The 21,310-nt window shown below is 36.1% G+C and overlaps 2 protein-coding genes across 4 annotated transcripts; both read left to right on the plus strand.

Annotated features, from left to right (window-relative positions):
• Positions 1-2,857: 2,857 nt before the first annotated feature.
• On the plus strand, positions 2,858-3,717 carry LOC148691592 (uncharacterized). The gene is made up of 2 exons (XM_088682914.1): positions 2,858-2,974; positions 3,118-3,717. The coding sequence occupies exons 1-2, from the start codon at positions 2,858-2,860 to the stop codon at positions 3,715-3,717; spliced, it is 717 nt and encodes a 238-aa protein (XP_088539040.1).
• A 3,018-nt stretch (positions 3,718-6,735) lies between these two features.
• KU70 (ATP-dependent DNA helicase 2 subunit Ku70-like protein) lies at positions 6,736-19,542 on the plus strand. 3 transcript variants are annotated; one of them, XM_068477958.2, is made up of 19 exons: positions 6,736-7,004; positions 7,112-7,189; positions 7,531-7,647; positions 8,575-8,689; positions 10,242-10,347; positions 10,502-10,619; positions 10,705-10,788; positions 10,890-10,948; positions 12,468-12,601; positions 12,706-12,749; positions 12,863-12,939; positions 13,569-13,716; positions 14,690-14,751; positions 15,259-15,319; positions 17,208-17,300; positions 17,384-17,504; positions 18,159-18,261; positions 18,397-18,580; positions 19,198-19,542. In XM_068477958.2, exons 1-19 carry the CDS (start codon positions 6,933-6,935, stop codon positions 19,309-19,311), a joined length of 1,890 nt encoding a protein of 629 aa, XP_068334059.2. In that variant the 5' UTR covers positions 6,736-6,932; the 3' UTR covers positions 19,312-19,542. The 3 variants fall into 3 exon arrangements, with proteins under 3 accessions (XP_068334059.2, XP_088538827.1, XP_088538828.1); XM_088682701.1 differs by having other exon boundaries at positions 6,744-7,004; positions 18,397-18,616; XM_088682702.1 differs by lacking the exon at positions 17,208-17,300 and having other exon boundaries at positions 6,744-7,004.
• Positions 19,543-21,310: the final 1,768 nt, after the last annotated feature.

Genomic DNA, 21,310 nt, shown 5'->3' on the forward strand with positions numbered 1-21,310 from the left:
GGAAAAATGGTGGGGGGGGGGGGGCGGCGGGCAATCAAAATAAGAATTGCTATATGACAAATTTTGTGAACTTTTTGAACAAAACTGATCTTATTTCTTTACATGCATCTGGGTTCCTTTTACTTGGACTAACAACCATAAAGATGAAACTCTCATTTTTGAGAGACTTGATAGAGTAGTAGCAAACTCCTACTGGCTTGAAGCCTATCCTAACTATTTCCTTCATAACTATCCTATTTTGGGTTCTAACCATAATCCTATTTTCTTGGATACGGTCGGACCTCATGTTAGTCAAAGAAGGAAGACCTTTAAGTTTGACGCTATGTGGAATTTACATTCAGATTTTAAAAATTTTGTGAAGGAGACTTGGAGCTACGACGAGAGATTATCCCCATTGGACTATTTTAGGGGTTGTTTAGGTAAGTTTTCTTTCCTTGTGAGAAATTGGAATCGTGTGGTGTTTAGGTCAGTTAAAGAAAGAAACCAGAAGCTCCGAAATGATCCTAGCAAAATCCAACAGGAAATTATGTCATTGAATAGCAATGCTAATGTTTATAATACTCTACAGGATAAAATTAAACTAAAAGTGCAAATAAATGATCAACTCTCTTGGGTTCTCAAGGAGGAAAAAGTAATGTGGGCTCAAAAAGCTAAAGCCAACTGGCTTAAAAATGGTGACAAAAATACAAGGTTCTTTCAATTGAGTGCAATAATAAGGAAAAAATGGAATGAAATCAACAAATTTCAAGATGGCAATTGATGGTCTAAAGGAGAGGGGATGGAGCAGGTTTTTGTTAATGAATTTAAAATGAGATTTGCACAAGGGAAAAATCCCTCCATTGACCAGATTAAGTTGGTTACCCACATCATTGAGCCTTGTATAACAAGTGAACAAAATTGTAAACTAACTGTTATTCCCATGGATAGTGAGATCTAGAATGTTGTTAAAAGTATTGGAGCTCTCAAAGCCCTAGGTCCTAATGGGATCCATGCTAGCTTTTATCAGGAGTGTTAGAGTATGGTTGGACCTTCTATGTGCAACATGGTCAATGATTGTTTTGTTAATTGTACTAACCTTCATTTGATTAACCATACAAATATTGCTTTAATCCCGAAAGTGGAGTTCCTAGAGACCGTAAATAATTATCATCTGATAAGTCTTTGCAATGTGAGCTACAAAATTATAACTAAGGTTTTATGTGCCAGGCTAAAATCCATTATTCCTATTTGCATATCCCCTAACCAGGGAGCGTTTACGTCGGGAAGATCTATTCAAGATAATATTTTCATTGCTCATGAACTATTCACAAGTTTTAATAGGAAGAAGGGAAGAATAAGGGATCTTGCCATTAAGCTTGACTTGGAAAAAGGCTTATGATTTACTTAATTGGGATTACATCAAGTGTGTTTTGGAAAGTTTTGGATTTTGTCAAAGGTGGGTTAACCTAGTGATGAACTGTATTTCCTCGGCTTATTTTTCTATCAATATTAATGGTGAACCTCATAGATATTTTAATGCAAGCAGAGGTATAAGACAAGGTGACCCTGTTTCTCTGTATATTTTCATCCTTTGTATGGAACCTTTAATCAGACAATTAAATGCCTTAGCAATTTTTCCTAAATCTCATATTGGTTTACTCACCTCTCCATTTGGCTATAAAGTTTCAAATCTTATTTTTGTGGATGACAGTCTCATTTTTATTAAAGCTACTACTAAGGGTGCTAGAAATGCTATGGATGTTCTAAGTAAGTTTGCCATTGCTTCGGGATAGCAAATTAATTTTAATAAATCTTCTCTTTATTTTTCTTCAAATACTAATAGCCAAACTAGAAATGAGGTTGTAAATATTCTTCACATTCAACATAAATCTACCATTGGAAAATACCTTGGAATTCACAACATTGTTTTTTGGAAGGATCCTTTGAATGGAAGTGAGCTAATTAGAAGAGTGAAGCAAAAACTAGTGGGTTGGAAAGCTAATTCTCTATCTAAGGTGGGTAGGCTCACTCTTGTTCAAGCGAACCTCTCAGGTATGCCTAATCATATAATGTCTTGTTTCAAGTGCCCTAAGAAGTTAACTAATCAACTAAATAAATACTCTAGACAATTTTTCTGGGGTAATACCCACAAGTGCAATCCAGTAAGTTGGAAGGAAGTCTGTAGACCTAAACAAGCGGGTGGCTTAGGTATTAGAAACATTGATCACTTCAATAGAGCTTGCCTTGCTAAGTTGGGATGGAAAATTTTATTTGATAAGGATAACTGGTGGGCAAATATAGTTAGAAGGAAATACCTTAGGAATGAGAACTTTTTGGATAGTAAAGTAAAGCAACATCATTTGGTTGCTTGGAAAAGAATACTGGGATCAAGGGATATAATTTCAAGGGGTATGCGATAGGTGGTCAATGATGGCAAGGACATCTTGTTTTGGACCCACAACTAGGTTTTTCCTCGTCCCATTTTTCATCTTATACTAGAAACCAATTCCATTGTATTAAGTGGGATATAAAAGTTGCTGAGTTTATAGTTAATGGTCAGTAGGATAGAAACAAGCTTGAGAATGTTATAGATACTAATATTGTTAATAAGATTTGTGACATTCCTCTTCCTATTAATAATACCTCTAACTCTGCTATTTGGGGTCCTAATCCTAATGGAAAGTTTTCAGTGAAATCTGCAACTTAGCTCCAAGTCGAGAATTTAAATACATCCCCAACACAAATGCTGATTAATAGGATCTGGAAGCAGACTCTGCCTCCTAAGGTTAAATTATTTGCTTGGACTTTTGTCAAAGGAAGGTTACAAACTAGTAAACATCTCAACAAGTTTTTACCCAATGTAACTAATCAATGCCAGATGTGCCATAATCATGAGGAAGACAAGGACCATCTTTTTCTTCACTGCTATTACACTGTGCAAGTCTGGACCTGTTCGAATGAACCTTATTTTTGCAATATTGCAAATAATCCTAAGGTAAATGAGTAGCTAAGTATCTTGCCACATGATTGAAAATTTGAAGTTAGCTATTTAAGTAAAGCTTTGTCCAATTGTTGGCAAATCTGGAATGATAGAAATGCAATTATATTAAAAAAAATGAGAATCCTATACCGTACCAGTATGTTATTCGCGCCCTGACAACGACTAAAGAGTTCTTTAAAGAGAATACTAGTCATGAAAAGAACCCTGAGGTTGGTTGTCAAGATAATTTGATTAAGTGGCAGCCCCCTCCACCTAATTATGTTAAAATAAACTTTGATGGATCTATTTCTCACTCTTTGGCTGCTAGAGGGTTCGTGGTTAGGAATTGGGATGGTAAACCTATCCTTGTTGGTGCAATGAAATTCGGCTTTATGAGCATCAATGTTGCCGAGGCTTTGGCTTTTCATGAAGCGCTAATCTGGGCAAAGAGAAGGAATTGGAAACATGTCTTGGTGGAAGGCGACTCAAAGCTTGTCTTGGATGCTATTTGTGGAGCTTATGATGTGCCCTGGAACCTAAAACCTATTGAAGACATCAGGTGGCGTGCCAGCAGCTTTCATGACATTAGATGGAGCTACATCTTCAAGGAGGCAAACTTCGTAGCGGATGCTTTGGTGTCTATTGGTCTTAATAGTTCAAATTTTTGTATTTGGGATGCTTGTCTCCCTGTGGATGCTCACTTGGCTTTTCAATTTGACTGTATTAGTACTGGCAATGTAAGAGGTTTTTCGCTATAATATTTTCTTTTTCTATCAAAAAGAAAAAAACTAAAAATTAAGACGAAATTAAATAAAGTAGTACAAATAAATACAAAATTATACAAAATGTGGGTTAAGACAATATTATAAAATGCAGGTGTAACACAAATAAATAAATTAAAATATTGATGTTTGTGGAATACATATAAATAAACAAAAATATAGCCACCTGATCTGCTAAACTTGTCCCACTACGTAAATTATTGGAAGCAATCAAGAGAGCGTTTTTCCAACAAGTGAAGGATATGTTGAGTTTTTTCCAACGCCCTTGAAGACCTTGACTACTTCTGGTGTTTTTTCCATGCCTAGAGCAAAATGCTTCTGTAATTCTACTCCACATTTCTCGCAACTCCAATTCATTACCCGTAATCGGGTCATGAGTAATGTGAACCCAGCATTCACACAACTTAAGATCTTCGATGAGCTTCCACATAGCCATTTTTTTTCACATAAAAAGTATGTGAAAGCTTTGGTAGAAAGTGTTGAAAATATTGAAATGTGGTGTAAGGTGGAAGATGAGGGTTAGGTATTTATAGTTTTTTTTAAATTTTTTATGTATTTTTTAACAATTTTTAATAATTTTTTATTAATTTTAATTTAGTTAATTAATCTGGACTGTTGGATTTGAAAAAGATTCAAATCCAACAGCCCATATGTTGACATGTGGCCAACGGTTATAATTCTGACTCTTGTGCCTTTCTTTCTTTTTAATTTTTGGGGAGAAAAACGTGGATCGTTGATCTTTGGATCAGACGACCTAGATTACACCACGTTACTAGCCGTTGGTTTTCAAATTAAATTTTTTTTTACCGCTGGAAATCCAACAGCCCAGAATGAGCCACGTGGCCTCTCCATCGGAACTGTAAGTGCGTCCACGCATGCGGCCCCCATCCACGTTTTCTTGTAGGGGACGCGTGCCTTGACGCAAAAAAAAAATTTAAATTGGCTTGTGACGTCATGATGGTATAAGCATGATGTCATATAGGCCGGCCCTTATGATGGCTTGGGCTGTCAACTGCCCTATTGGATTGGGTTGGAGGGAATCAGCTGGGTGCCGGCCTAAGAGCTCCCGATGGACTTGCTCTAAGCATAGATAGTGCACAAATTGGAGTTTTAACAAAGAAGTTGCATGTTTTAATTTGGAGAATAAAAGGGTAATTTTGCAATAAAGAAAGTTAAAAAGGGGGACAACATCCCTTGCAGAAGAGCACACGCACAATAGATTTGTTGCTGCTCAGGAAATGAAGGAAATGAAATCGTGCGAGGTATGAGGGTGTGGATATCGAAGCCCTCATCGATTTGATATCACACACACACATCTACATCTCTTATGGCGCATTTACTAATCTGTAATCAGATTGAAGGGAATTGAATTAAGGGGGAATTGGAATGAGCTGAAATTATAATTATATTCATGTTGAAGTTGTTTACCAGAACTGTCTGAAATCGGAGTAGAAATGATATTGATCTATATAAACTGTTTACTAATTCATATGAATAGGTATAAAATATAATATAATTACTAAAGTACCCCTGCTTAACTAATCTATTTTTGGTAAAACTTTTACTCTTTCATTTTTTTTTTAGAGAATTTTTTTTTTAGTAAAACTTTTAGTACAAGTTTAATATGAAAGAATATTTTTTATTTGCTTCTACATATTTGAGAAGATTCTTAATCACCCTAATTTATTTCATCTGCTCTCTTTCCCCCTCTCCTCAGTCTTTCTCAGCAGCCGCTCCCACTTGACCAAAATGCTATCACACACACCATCCTCTCCAATAACCATCACCACCACCACTCTCCTCCCCCATCCTCTTCTCTCCCACCCTCCACCACCTCACCTCACTCCCCCTCATCCACAAGACTCTCCTCATCGCCAACCACGTTATCTCTCATCTTTCTTCCCTGCTGTTCGTGGCTATTCACCAAATCCTCGCTGACGAACGCCTTAGGGAATAAGGGTTTGCTGTTCACACCAATCCAAGCAATCAATTTTTGACTCGTAGCCCCAAATTGGTCTGCAACATTCGCATAAAGAAGGGTTTGCCGTTCCAGGACTCGTTTCGGAAGAACATGACTCAGCCCGAGTCTGTAGTGTGTAAGGGCAGTGTCGTGGTGGTGGTCAAGGTGTAAGGAGTCGGCGGAGGAGAAACGAAGGAAAGGGTGTGCTACTGGTGGAAGGTACAAGGGTATTTTGGGTAGAAATGTTTGATTCCAGAAGAAGGCTTCCTTCGGGAATTCAATTACCTACATGGATGTACGTAATTGAATTCTGGAAGATTAAGGAATTCGATTCCGGATTTTAAGTGGGTCTCACTTATTTTTCATTCCCTACATGTTAGTAAACGCGAAATGCTTCGGTAGGAATGCGATTCCGTTTCTTTCCATTCCATTCCTGTTTGGTAAACACGCCTTTTTTGTGTAATCAATATTTATACTTTATTAGGCTTTGATACATTTTGTTCATTTTTTATGTTAATATTACACTTTATATACCACAAAATATGTAATACAATTCGATCTATCTGAAAAGCACTCATGGCGTCGAGTGAAATTTTTACGTGTTTAGAATACGGTTGGTACTTTATATTTCGTTATACGAGAGGATCAAAGGTTTTTTTCCTTTTTAAGTGTCAAATCATTTTGCAATCTAAACCGTTAGGGTTGGTTTGGTATTACTATGCTTTGAAAAAAAGTTGTTTCTGCTGTGTTGTGAGAATAAACAGCTGTTAAATAAAGAGCAAAGTGTTTGGTAAACATTTTTGTAAAAGTGCTTTTGAAAAAAAAAAGCAGTATTATAGTGTTTGGTAAACTTTTATGTAAAATAGATGTGAAAAAAAGCCGGTTTTTCAAAGCTGGATTTTGCAGCTTCTTGTTTTTGGCTTTTTTCATCTAAAACTGTGAAAAAAAGTTGAAACTAAATGTTTACCAAACACAAAAACAGCTTCTAACATTTTTTTATATCAGCTTTTTTCACAATTACTTCAGTATCAAACTAGGCTGGTCCGGCACGAACTTCTAAAATGTGAGTCTAGCGCGCCGCAGACGATCTTGGCCATTTCCCCGCTTCCGCTTGCAGGAGACTCTTCTTCTTTTTCTTCTGGAATTCAAAACTCGACTCTGCAATCTTCGATTCCCTCCCTCTCTCTCCCCCAAAATTTCAGTGCAGTGAATAAATCTTAATTGATCCTCTATGGAAATGGAAATAGACCCCGATGACCTTTTCAGAGACGACGACGACGACGCAGACAATGAACTCTTCCAGGTTCTTTCTCTCTCTTTTTCCCCACTGTTTTTGGTGTGTTTCCGGTTGATATCTCCGTTTTCTTTCATTTTTTTTTAAAATAATGTAATTTAATTTTGGTAATTCAGGGAAGGGAGTCGACGAAGGAGCTTGTGGTGTACTTGGTTGATGCTTCCCCCAAAATGTTTAGCACTACTTGCCCATCCGTGAGCTTCTTCTTGTTTTTCTTCTCTGTTTGTTTTTTTCTTTTTTTTTTTCAAGAAATCTACTTAATTGTTTGCTTAATAAATAGTTATTCATCCATAATTCCTTTTTTTTCAATTTTGCGTATATAATTTCTTATATTCCTGTTAAATTTGCATAATGGGTACCATATTAACTTTGGTGGAGCTTAATTTTTCGAAGTACTACACTCATGATGCGACACTGTCGAAGAAATTATGTATGGCTTTGCATTCCATTGTGATGGACGCAAAATGTGCTTCAAGCTTCAACAGTACTGATTTCGCTGATTTGATGGAGGATTCTTTGTTTTGCAAGTTGACAGGGGGACGATAAGGACGAAACTCATTTTCATGTTGCTGTGAGTTGTATCGCACAGTCTCTGAAGACACAAATCATTAATAATGCATATGATGAAGTTGCCATATGCTTCTTTAACACTGTAAGATGGAGGCTTGATTAAGCTAAAGGATGTTACATTTGTTTCAAATATTTCTTGTTATTACTTGATGCTTACATTTTTTTCGTTCGGTTTCTTTCTAGTATTTTTGTTTTGTACATGCGTGTGCGTATATATTATATTTGTTTTCATCCAAGAATATCTTGATGTTGCATGTGTTGCTGTTTAACGATAATGTATACCAGCATAAAGAATAATTTGCCTTTAACTTGGGATTTTATTTGTTTTATTGATTTATTTTGTTTTGCATGAAGAAACTGTTATATTTTAGAAGAAAGAAAGAGACGAAAAGGAGAGAGAATGTAAGAGAAGGGGGATCTTAAAGAAGAGAATAATTTGTGATGTGGTACTTTCCGAGGATATGGAAGGAAAATGTAATGGAAACTAAGATGGGAAAAACATCAGGCACAAAGGAGTGTGCAGTTTTGTGTAGTATATGGGGCTGCTTTTTTTTATTTTTTATTTTTTATTTATTTTAAATGTAGAGATCTAGACCCTTTTTTTGCTCACTGTACCCCCTTACACCAGTTCATTATTTCTTGAAATTTATCTTTTGTTCAACATTATCGACCTTAGTACCAAAATGCCTTTGTTCCACCTGAAACACAACTTTTACTTTTTGTACTCATATTGTAGTTCTCTGTGGATAATGAGACGTTCCTGCATACTTTGAGTGATCCTATCTTTATGATAACAATATGAGTTATGAAAAGAAAAAAGATATAGTTCCTATTTCTATAAGGGATCATCTAATGATGTTTTTTATTGGATTGTTTTCCGAAAGGACTTCCTGGAGGCTGAACAATATGTATTCTGCTGGATTTGAAATTGTCTTATTTTCTAGAAAGACTTTTATTCTTAGTTATAGTATGAGTCATTCTCATGTTAAGCTTATGTGTGCATGTGCAGAGGGAAAAATGGAACTTGCAAGATTTAAATGGTGTTTATGTGTTTAACGTTGCTGAACAAGAGTATCTAGACAGGCCAACAGCAAGGCTAATTAAAGAAATTGATAGCGTAGAAGGTATTCCTTAGTGAAACGATATTGTTTAGTTAGAATCAATTCCAAATGTTATAATTTAACAAACAGTGTCCACTTTGAAATTTTACTCTTTTTTTTTTTTTTTTTCATTTTTATTTTAAAATCAAGATATTATAGCTTCACTGGCACTAACAAAAAATTTCAGGCAGAAGTTTAGTAGAAGTGTATAAAGTCAGGTAGCACTTTTTTGTGCCTTTTGTGTGTGTAACTGAAGAGGGGTGTTCTATGTGGGTGTGACTGTGACCAATGGCGGATCCAGAATTTCAAGATCGGGGGGTCCCAACATAAAAGTTCAAAAAAAATCTTACACTAATTTGGTTCCATATCACTATTTCTATTAAATTTGGTAATTTTGGTTCATTGAATAAATCAAGATTAATCTCAAATGTAATAAAACCGTCGAATTCTCCTCAGCAACATAACACAATTAGTGACTCCACAAAGATAAAATTTGTTAATGTAACATATATATTATTAATTGGGTGTTGGGACTAGAGTCTAGTATTAAAAAACTTATATGAATTTGGAAGAAATAAAATTAGGCAGCTAAAGGGCAGTGGAACGACAACTGGTGGTGGGTGGTGGGGAATAGGGTAACTTGGGTTTAAAGTTGGAAGGTTGCGACGATTGGGGCTGGGAGTTGTTAAATATAATTTGGGGATACTGGAAAAGACTGGTTCTCGAGCCCTATAGAGAAAACAGAGATATTTTAGTTTTTAAATTTTTTATAATGACCTAGCTTAAAAACGCTGTTGTCTTGGCTAGGTCTTTTAAAACAAAAATTAAAAACCTCTTCGTCTTCTTTGTTATAAGCACTGCTGCCAGCACATCCATGGAGGCAACAAGCCTCTCCACTGCACTTGCCCAAATTGTTGGAGGGTCGCAAAGGTTGATCATAAGTGTTTCTTTGGGCTTCCGAAGGGTCCCGGGACCACCCGGGTCCCTATATGGATCCGCCATGGACTGTGACGCTGTATTTTATTTGAATCTACCCAAAAATATACTGAGGAAGTATTTATAGAAAATTATATTTTATCTTGTAAAGTTGTCACTTCGTTTATATGCTTTGTGGAGCTCTTTGTATTTTGTATTGTAATTAAGTCTACTTATCTTTTCACTCTTCTTTTCCAAGACATAGCTTGTAACCTAATCATTTTAAAGGATGTTTAAAATGAAATCCTTTCCATATTGTGTTAGCTATGCTTTATTTATGTTGAACCTCTTAGAGTATGGTAATACCCTACAACAAAAGGGCCATGTTGATGTCTTAACTGGATTTAATATCTAACTCTCAGGTGATATAGCTCTGTTAGCTTTAAGCTCTTATGTTTGACATATATGTTTAGATATGTTATGATCTGCAGAAATTGCTTGTCTTACCTATGAAATATATAACATTAAATAGCTTCCGGTTATGGATGTAAACTTAAGACAACACATGTTGCTTTTGTGTGTGAGCTGAATTCTTCCTTTTGATTAAACGCCTCTTTGGACTGTTAAAGTCAACTGTTTCCTCCTTTGTTTTTAATTGCAGAATCATTTATGAGCAAAATCGGGAGTCAGTATGGTATTGTCTCTGGGTCCCGAGAAAATTCTCTTTACAATGCCCTCTGGGTGGCCCAAGCACTGTTGCGTAAAGGGTAAGTGTAAAGTGTTATCAAGTTTGGCATTCTCTAAAAAGGGGAAAAGTGTTACTGCATTTCATTCTCCTTTTAAATCATTTTCTGTCCTATTTTTATGTTGGTAGAATTAAACTGTCTCTGTGGACTCTTTACTAGCAAACTACTTTCTCAGATCTTTGAAGACAGCCGAAAAGCGTGTTCTTTTATTTACAAATGAAGACAATCCATTTGGCAACATTACGGGAGTGATAAAGACAGATATGATGAGGACCACATTGCAGCGGGCTAGAGTATTGATTTGCACTTCTTTGTAGTTCAATGGTATATTGAAAATTCACTGTAATAAGAAGTCTAACCTTTACCCATTTCTTCCAGGATGCACAAGATCTTGGCATCTCAATTGAACTTCTTCCATTGAGTCGACCTGACAGTGATTTCAATGTTTCTACTTTCTACTCTGTATGACAATACCCTTTATTCTCATTATTTTTATTTATTATATGCTTCTGGGATTGTTACATTCATCGTACTACTTGCTTCTCTACTTTTATGTGTTTCAGGATTTACTTGGACTCAAAAGTGATGATCTTGCTCGATTTATGCCCGCAGCAGGAGAAAAGTAACCTTCTCTTTTCAGTATTAATTATCGGTTGCACAGTCATTGTTATTTTTAGTATGTTCAATTTGTGCAAACAATTGCTCCCTTTGTTCTTTTATATATTATTTCTTTTGTGCATTTGTAAGGAGGCATGTAACATTGGAATTGGGGCAACCAGTTGTTTCCTTACAGACTTGTCATAGCTAAAAATCTCAGCCTATTGATCTTCCACATCTTTAGAAGATTATTGCTTGTACAAGTGGAGTGAATATTGGAAGATGATGATGTAAAAATAAGACCGTCCATGATATTAGGGAAACCATGCATTGAGTTAAATACATAAGCTTTAAATCAAGTATGTTCTTAAAAGACAAATATGAAATAATATACGAATAATGTACGATCTTACCTGTTGTTCAAGAATCTGGTAGCCCTCTGATTGGTATGTGGACGATAAGCATCCAACATGGGTGCAGCTATTGTGGTTTTTCTTTCACATGTACGGGGTGCTTAATATGGTCTCAAAGATTGATATGTGCTCCAAGCTCTCCCCAATAGAGTAGTAGGTCCTTAATGCAGACTTGAGATTTTATGATTTGATTATCACAAAAAGTTAATGGAAATGTTTGGAAATCTAAGTAATTTTGAGATTGGGATTGGTGAAATACTTTTAGAGGAGGCTTAGAGTTAAAGCTGAGGTGGAATATGGCTTATCTTATTTCATATGGAGAGCATACCTAGACTTATATTTATTGAAAAGTATCCACCAATTATTACGTTACTGGACCACATCTGACTTCTTAAAAATATCCAGTATGATTTCGTCGGAGAAGTTGAAAAGGTCGTCCCACATATAACAATCTACCCAACTGCAACATGTGAGAGGAAAAGGGCGTGCCTAGACAAAGTGGCCGTTTGTTTACCCCACAATTTTTATGTTACTAAAAGATATAATGACTTGGTACACTGTTCCAGAAAAAAAGAAATACAATTAGAAATACAGACGTGGTAAACTGGATTTTCTATTAGCTATCTACCACAGCTTTAATGTAACATAATAAAAATCTTATGTTTACTAATTCATATGTTTTATAAATGTTCAAATAATCTTTCAGTGTAAATATATGAACTTTGATGCTTATGCGTGCTCTACTTATGTAGAGAATACTCTTGTCGTTGCATAGCGTTGCCATCCAAAATAGTGAGAGGGATACTCTTTCTCTACGTCATTCGCTAATTTTGTCCCTTATAAGTTGTATATACCTGCTGAAGGTAATTATAGTGTTGATGCCTAAACTTTCTCCGGCATTAGCTAGCATCAGACCCTTGTTATCTTGAATTTAAATTCTATGGTTTATGTGGCATTTTTTTGTATTAAGAGGCAATGATTAAACTAGATGCAATTATCTATTAGGTTGTGTCCTATGGCAACAAATCTGAAATACTTACTCTGCTCTTAGTCTTTTAATGCACAATAATTAAATCTCGCTCTTTTCCTAGTTTACCTATTTTATTTTGTAACTATCCACTCTAAATTCAGATTGGAAGATATGAAGGATCAGCTTAGAAAGAAAATGTTCAAGAAGCGCCTAGTTAGAAAAATCACTTTCTCAATTGCCAATGGATTATCAATTCAACTGAATTCATATGCTTTAATTCGGCCCACTCTTCCAGGTATTTGTATAGCCATTTATCCAATTACTTGTGGTTTCACTACAAGTCATCTTCTGCCTATCAGTTTGGGCTGAGAATTTTGTTACATTGCCTTTTGATAATAGGAGCGATAACCTGGCTTGATTCTGTGACTAATCGTCCTCTGAAGGTGATACTGCATTACTACTCTACATATCCCTGTCTAATTATTGTTTCCGATAAATTGGTTACTGAAGCCATTCAAACGAGATCTTGATCAGTTTCTGTGTGTGTATTGTGCAGGCTGAAAGATCTTTCATCTGTGCTGATACTGGGGCATTGGTGCAAGAATCTGCTAAACGTTTTCAACCTTACAAGAGGTAAGCATGTTGTGCTGCTTTTTATGCCATAGTTGTTCCTAGCTTCTTTTTATTTTTTTCCTGCAATAGTTGGGATAGTTGTAGCCCAATCCAGCTTAACCTTAACCAAGTGAAGCAACATTGGGAAGTTTATTTTTATTTTGTAGACAGACTTTTTTCTTCTTGATCTCTCTCCCTCTCTCTCTCTCTCTCTCTCTCTCTCTCTCTCTCTCTCTCTCTCTCTCTCTCCCCAATTTTATTTATTTCGTTATTTATTTTTGTTTGCTTCTTCTTGTTTATTTAGTTATTTTCATATTACTTACACGAAGTTGACATCACCCTAATCATCTTTCAAATTGGCAAGTAACTTTTTAAACTTTCATTTCTACTTCGTTATTCTTCTTGTACCATGGTTTTATTCATACAAAGTTCCATGTTGCGTGGGACAAAGATGTGATTGTCATGAATGAGATACATAATTGGGCATGGGAACTAGCTGCAGATTCTTTTGGCAGCTGCCTCTATACTGGTTTCAGTAGTGTCATTATCACATCATCTTATCAGTCTTAAGGTTTCACTTCTATGTTTAGATAGTGTACTGTTAGTTGGCTTCTTGAGAATTTTGTCTGATTGTTTTATTTACTTTGTAGCGAAAATATAAAGTTTTCGGTGGAGGAGCTTTCGGAGATTAAAAGATTTTCAGCTGGACATCTTCGTCTTCTTGGTTTCAAGCCATTAAATTGCTTAAAAGAGTTTCACAACTTGAGGCCGTCAACATTTGTTTTTCCTACTGATGAGGTTGCTTCTTTAATCCTTCTTTAGAACTGAAAATCTTATTTCTCTGCAGCCATGTTTTTGTTATTTTTAAGCTTTAGCATAGACTATATTTTTCATAGTTTTATCACACTAGTTATATTTTGAACATTTAGGCGATCACTATTTCTTTCATTTTTAATCTGCTTTTGGGATTAATTTAACTGCTCTCTCTCTCTCTCTCTCTCTCTCTCTCTCTCTCTCTCTCTCTCTCTCTCTCTCGCTATGATAGCACTAAGTATAAACGAAAGATCCTAGATCCGTTATTGTTAAGGCTTACATGAGATGAATTTGTATCAATTTTAATAACGAATGAATACTATTTATATATGGTTAAAATATTCTGTAAATGTGGACCCAGGATAGATCTCAACTGTTTAAATTCATCAGTGTATATCCTTCACTTGTTTATCTACAAATGATTTATGACTTCTAGGATTTTATTGATTGTGCGTATAACACGATTAGAGTTACAGATGAGTTATATATGCAGAATGAGGAGGGAAGGGAGATTATATAATGGGTTTAAGGTTCAACAATCAGGCCCTTTTTTCCCATTCTGTTTTTTAACTTTTAGTAGCATCTGTTTTGGGGCCTCGGGATTCTAGAACGTGTAGATTGTTCCTGTACGTTGTTGGTCACTCAGTGTTTCCATCTCCATTCCCCTACATTTTGGTCATTACTTGAAAATGATATTTTTGCATAACTTCCAAATTCTGCTCAGAAATCATAGGTTGAAAGTTGTAATGTAATTTGAATCTTCATTGGATAACTACTTCGAATTAAGGATTCAGTAGAAACACTACTGTTCTAATGCTGCGCTAATGCAATAAATGAATGATGGTGTTTTTCCCTCTTTATCATTAAGTTGGCTTCATTTGTACAAACTTCTGTCCCCACTTCTGAAGTTACAGAAGTTGTAACAATATACCTGATGTTTTCTGGTTCTTCATTGCAGGAACTGATTGGTAGCACATCTATTTTCATTGCCCTTCATAGATCCATGCTAAGGCTAAACCGGTTAGTGCATATAGTATACAGTTTCCTTGTATTCTTACTTCGTGTTAATAATAAGAAAACAAATGATCTTTTATTAATGATGTTATTATGATTTTCTAATATAAACATTACACTTAATTGTAAGAACAAAAAAAATCAAGTTTGGATTGAAGAAAAAGAATAGGCCCTTCCCTAGGAATAGACCTATCCGGTTTGAGGCACGAGATGGTCCCTGTTTGATGGAGGTGTCAAGCCTATGGCTTGTGCTACATAAGATGGGTGCAACAAAAAAAAAAAAAAACACCATTGACTTGATATTGGGGGAGGAATTTCACAATTAAGAATCAATTAGACATCACATCAAGGCTGGATAGATGGGGGTTTTTTTTTTTTTTTTTTTTTTTTTTTTTTTTTTTCCCTCCCTTTCTCTCCCTTCAGTTGAGCACTTGAGGTGTTTTTGTATAAAACTTATAGTTGTCGGGGGATATTTTTTTATTCTATTTCTGATTTACTATTATTATTTTTCAGTTTCGCAGTTGCATTTTATGGGAGTTCATCTCGTCCTCAATTGGTTGCTCTTGTTGCCCAAGTAAGATTTTATAAACATTCACTAATAAGTTATGGTTTAATACATAAGAGTTTGTTACATCCACAAATATATGTGTATGTATATGTCTTATGTATTTTCTTTTGGGTGTTTTTATACATGTGACTGAATGAAATGACAAGAAGGGTGTGATTTTGTTTGATTATCTACACTGAGTCACCATCTCTGAAATAGTTCTAGTGTTTACAAATGGTTTTTTAGTGGTTGTTTGTTGTTAAGCAAGGCAAGTGGCTGCTCTAATTTTTTTTCAATTTTATGCTTTGCACAAAGTCCCTTGTGGCATTTGGTGAAAAGAAAATATAAGTTGTATCATTGTCATTGGTTAACATTGTGGTCATGTGAGCTCTTCTTAAAAGAAATGCCATTTTCATTGTTGATGTTGGATAACCAAGTTAATTATATACAAATTACAAAATACTAGTAAAGCAAGAATTTGAATTTTTTTACTAAGAACAGAAAATGTAGATAAACCAAAATTGAAAATCTAAAGGTCAATTTTTTTTATCCATTGTGGCCTCGTTTGGTACGTCATACTCTATTGACTATTTGACTTAGACTAATCTGTGCATTGGATAAAAATGACTATATACAAAGTGTATTTTTAATGATGGGAAAGAAGGCTCTAGGTCTCAGTTCTTAGAAAAGTGCTTTCTGAGAGTTCCACCATGATATGTATAGTTTATGACTTTGCCATAGGCAGAAAAGTGGGTTGAAGGAGATCATGTTACGTATTCGAATGTTGGGAGGGTCTGCTAGGGTCTTCATACCTACTATGAATAGAGAAAACTTTCCCCATTGCACTCACTAGCAGCCCAGGTCTTTCTATTCCTAATGTCTAGTGTTTGGTGTTGTATTGGACTAAAGACCGAGTGCTTTATACTGCACGGACAAGAGGACTTCGGAACTACTTTTGCCATAAAGTCCCAAAAATTATACCTTAGATAATACAATTTTATTACCTTCTATAAATAACTTAATATTCTAAAAACCATAAATATACTTAAATAAATAAATTACATTAAAAAAGAAAATTTAGAAAACGAAGGGGTCGATAGAAGGGAGAGAACAAGGAAGGGGGTGGGTAGATGGGAAAGGGGTCGGTAGGGGTCGGCGAATGGACGAGGAGGGTTGGGCTTGTCAGATCAGACCCTCTCGGCGACTATGGGACTGCTCTCGCTAGAGCTAGAGAGCTCGCCGGAGTTGTTGGGGATCAAATCGAACCTTGAAGCAGTGGCGAGGCTGCCTCTTTGATGAGTCTGAAGGGTGGAAACGGGAGAACTCAGATCGAGTCATCAAAACTTGGTCTGATATGGAATCACGGAATCGATCAGTGAGTGCAGACCTAGATGCTCTGATATGGGCTTCTCGGAATGGGTTCAAAGGATGATGAGATGCCTGTGTAGAAGATGATGAACCAACTGGCAGCATGAAGAGGATGATGATGTGAGGCGTGGTTCTGGTGTTCTGTGTATTTTTGAGCCCGACTAAATTATACATGGCATTTCGAATGGATTATTAGTAGGTCGTGGAGCGTACCTGGACCTAACCGGATTCGTATAAAATGGTCCTCTCTGGTGTCCTATACGGCGTGACAAACAAGGCCTGTATGTTATAGATTTGTAAAAGAGAAATCTGCTTAATGGTGCTTGCTCATTTCAATGGCAAAATACCTATTCAAACTGCTAAATACGTGACTGAACTGAGCTGACATAAAAGTTTTAACAAAAGATGATTAGTGGTTTTCTGATTAGTGGTTTTCGTACATTGTCGTGAATTTACTGTGTTCAGTTTTTATGATATTAAAGATCACAAATATCCTTGCCGAAATTTGTCTTACACAAACTCACTTATCTCTTTTGACAAATCACAGGATGAAATAATTAGTGCTGGTGGTCAGGTTGAGCCACCGGGAATGCATATGATATATCTTCCGTACTCCGAGGACATTAGAAACACTGAAGAGGCGAGGGATATAATTGAATCTGTAACATAAAGTATTTCTTACCATAGTTATTTAACAAATGTTGTGCTTGTGACAATTTGCAGCTTCATACAGCTTCAAATGATGCACCACCTCGTGCAAATGATGATCAAATCAGAAAAGCTGCTGCTTTAATCAAACGTTTTGACTTGAAAGATTTCTCAGTATTCCAATTTGCCAACCCTGGTATGTCATGTTGAAAATCCTTCATTGAAAGTATATTGTCATTATTCGATTCATTTTTCTGCATTTTGTTTGTGCTGGTTGCTTATTGTATGCTTAGCCATTAGTCTATCCTTAAGTCAACTAGAGGTCGATGACTAGTATTAATATTGTAAAAGCAGTGTTCTCTGACTGGATTTTTAAACTGAATCCCTGTGCAAGTGGTGTTAGGAGAGACAGATGCTCTAGGAATTGAATCAGTACAAACATGAGTCAAATATCGTAATGAATCAGTTCCCAGAGGTCAACAACCAGTATTAATATTCTTGCTGATTTGTCTTTTTTCGTTAATATTGTAAATGATTCGGTACAAATGTGACTCAAATTACTCACGTCTTGTTTTGGAAAATGGAATATGTCAGTACAACTTAAACTTTAAGAATTCTTGTTGAATGCCTCTTTGGATGCTTTGGGGAAAATACACCTCCAAATGCATCGTATTAATGTCTGTAAGTAAGAAGATACATGTACTAGTGTGTGGCGTTTGGACTTTCAGAAGTTGATATCTTGGTGAGCTCTTGCCCATCTTCTCAAATTGTGGCTGTTGACCGCACCAAAGGCACCAATCTTTTACTTATGCTGTCATGTGTATTAGTATGTAACAAAGATTCTTTTCAGCCTTGCAGAGACACTATGCAGTACTGCAGGCCCTAGCGCTGGAGGAAGATGAAATACCAGAAACCAAGGATGAAACAGTGCCTGATGAGGAAGGAATGTCTAGGTAAGGAAAAGTGTACACATGCATCTTTGTCTGCTCGTGTTTCTCTTGCTTTGCAAGAACTGAATAACATTTGCCTTTGCTTATTCCTCCTGCATGAACTTCCTAACTCGATATCTTTGCGCACGTGGCTTGCAGACCCACATTTGTTAGTGCATTAGAAGAATTTAAGCTGTCTGTCTATGGGGACAATTATGACGAGGAAAATGCAGTGGGAAATGGAAAAGAAAGTGAGACCTCCAAAAAACGAAAAGCTGTTGCTGAAAATGCAGTCAAAGAGTGTGCTAACTATGATTGGGGTGGCCTTGCAGACAATGGAAAGGTGAAACTGAAACTGCTTTGCTATTCTTGAACTCATGTGAGTTTTTGTTTTCCCAATAAAAGCGGTAACCTTTTAGTAAGCTTTAGGAGGTAAAGGGCTGATTGGATTGGCCTCAAAATCGTTCCCATAAAAGCAGAAAGGAAATTAATTGATTAGATCGTTCCCATAAAAGCAGAAGGGAAATTAATTGATTAGCAGAAAATTTTGGTTTGTTTAAGTGGACCAATTATTGTCAGGGAGAATTTGTTTGAGACCTAATTGGAGGAAAGGAATAATTCTGTTTTGAGGCTATCTATTTGACAGGTACTGAAGCATTCTTGCACGTGTTTTGTAAAAGGATTCTTCGTAAAGCTTGATTGTGTACGGATCCAGAAGGATTATGAACGATAAAATGATGAACCCGCTGTCTAGATTTGGTCAAGGGTTTATGTGAATACCACCTCCTTCCCATTAGTGTAAACCTGAACAACCCAAATGCTTCTCTTCCCTCGAAGGGAAAAATATCAGAGAAAAAGTAGTGTGTAATTTTAAGAACCTTGGTCATGGTAGTTTTAATGTAGTGTAGGTTAATAATTTTGAGGATGCTAATCACTTGTACTGTGGTCCATGTTGTGCAGTTAAAGGATATGACAGTGACACAGTTGAAGTACTATCTGACGGCAAATAATCTTCCGCTTGCTGGGAAGAAGGAAGCTTTGATTAGTCGAATTTTGACACACTTGGGGAAATGACCAAGGCTAACTATATAACTTGTTTGCAAGACGGAATGCTGTGCAGCTGCCGTTGCGATGCATGGAATGTTTTGATGGGGTTTGTGTACCACCCACTAAGGACCCTAGATGCATCAAAATAACCTGGTGTTTTGCAAAAGCTCAAGGCTCAATTTTCTGGTGTGGAAGACAATCTACTCATTGTAGGATTACAATTGTATTTTATGATCAAATTTGTCAACTTATCCTGCTTTTCGACTATTTTACTGGAGTGCTGGCAAAACGTGGTTAACTAATATTTAGGCGTCTTTTGGTATATGAGATGCGTTGCTCCAGAAGAAAACATATCCATTCTAATCCTCCCCATTTTTGGTCGGTTTAGTGATTAAAGAGTGCGGCGTCGAGATTTGTTATTAGGAATGATGTGGGAACGCTCTCATTGCCGGAGCCAGAAACTTAGGAAGAGCTCTAGTATTCCTGGGACAGGTTGCTTTGCGAGATGCTCTAAATTTGCTTTGCAGAAGGATTATAGAGAGATTTTGGTTAAACTTTCAAGGAATATGAAACTAAGAGAATGTAATCTAAAGAAGTTAGGTTCACGAGACCTTTCTCTTTCATACACATATCCTAAATATTCTTGATTATAGGATTGTCAATTGGGCATTGACAATCTGGTTACATCAGCACATATTATGTCTTTTTCCATGGAGAGTGATCTCGAGTCGTTGATGTGAATGACACAACACAAACAATTGCACACCGTGTAAGGCAATGATTAAAGGATATAACATAATTGAGTAAAGACAATTAAATAGTTTAATTGTTTATGGTTAGGATGAATTAATGTGTTCGTTAATGAAACCAACAAGTCCGTTATAAATCTTGGGTTATTTTTGAGCCTCATGGCCCAAAAGGTCATTCGATGGTCAAATCCATTAGCTTAAGTTGTATGACAACTAAAACACAAAAGAGAACAAGGCCACCTAACAAGCTTTGGTCAGCCTAGAGAGAAGAAGGGCCTTTTGTTCCAAGTTGCTCACAAAAGTTGGTGAGTATAAAGAGGTATTATAGCCTCATCCCTCATGAACGTGTCTAAGAGGAAATGAGAGAAAAACACAAGCTCTCTCTCTCTCTAGGAGGTCGGCCACATGGGAAAAGATTGCTAGCATTTTCTTGCTCTCATATCACTCATTTTCTTCCTCAATCATCATTGGTGTCGAAATTTAGAGGTCTCCGACTTCGGTGGCTTTTGGAGAATCCATTCAAGCATCCAAATGCAGTCACCTAGTTCTATTAAAAAGATGATACAAATGATTGTACAAATATGTGGTAATTGTAGCATTACTCTTCTTTCTTTTCTTCTTTTGGTCCACCTTTTTTTGAAGTCGATATCCATAATTAATAGAGGTGATGCTAATAAAGGATGGTCAACGTTTTAATTTCGTGTTTCTTCTTTTGCTCATATTTCTAGTTGTAGAGCCCAACATGACAAGAGAATCTTTCATGCATGAATTAAATTTAGGGTTAATCTTAGTTTACTACCCTAAAATTTATTGATTTTCAACATTTGATACATGAAGTTTTTTTCATTCCAGATAAGTCATAATTTTGGGACACTTTCATATATCCGTTAAGTTTTCCATTAGAACCTCTGTTAACTGGTGACGTGGCCAGTGACGGATCCAGAATTTTAAACTCGGGGAGTCCCAATAACAAAGGTAAACAAAATTTATAGATAAAAATAACATTTAAAAGTGAAATTATAATACATTTTATTCATGAATCATATGCAAACAATATTACAAGCGTCTACGACGATGTTTCATTGTGACATCCCACATCGCTTAGGGGAGTGGATCCTGTAAGCCTTATATGTATATTCTCATACTTGAAGGAAGATTTGTGAAAAACAAGTTCATTTGAGCAACATCAACAACATGCAATTAACAATTAAAAGGCGGAATCATGTTTATATACACTCAAAAACAAAACTTAACCCATGAACTTCAAAGCCTAGTAG

This window comes from Pyrus communis, chromosome 13 (assembly GCF_041283825.1).
Source record: "Pyrus communis isolate YQ-2024b chromosome 13, ASM4128382v1, whole genome shotgun sequence".
Lineage (NCBI taxonomy): Eukaryota > Viridiplantae > Streptophyta > Magnoliopsida > Rosales > Rosaceae > Pyrus > Pyrus communis.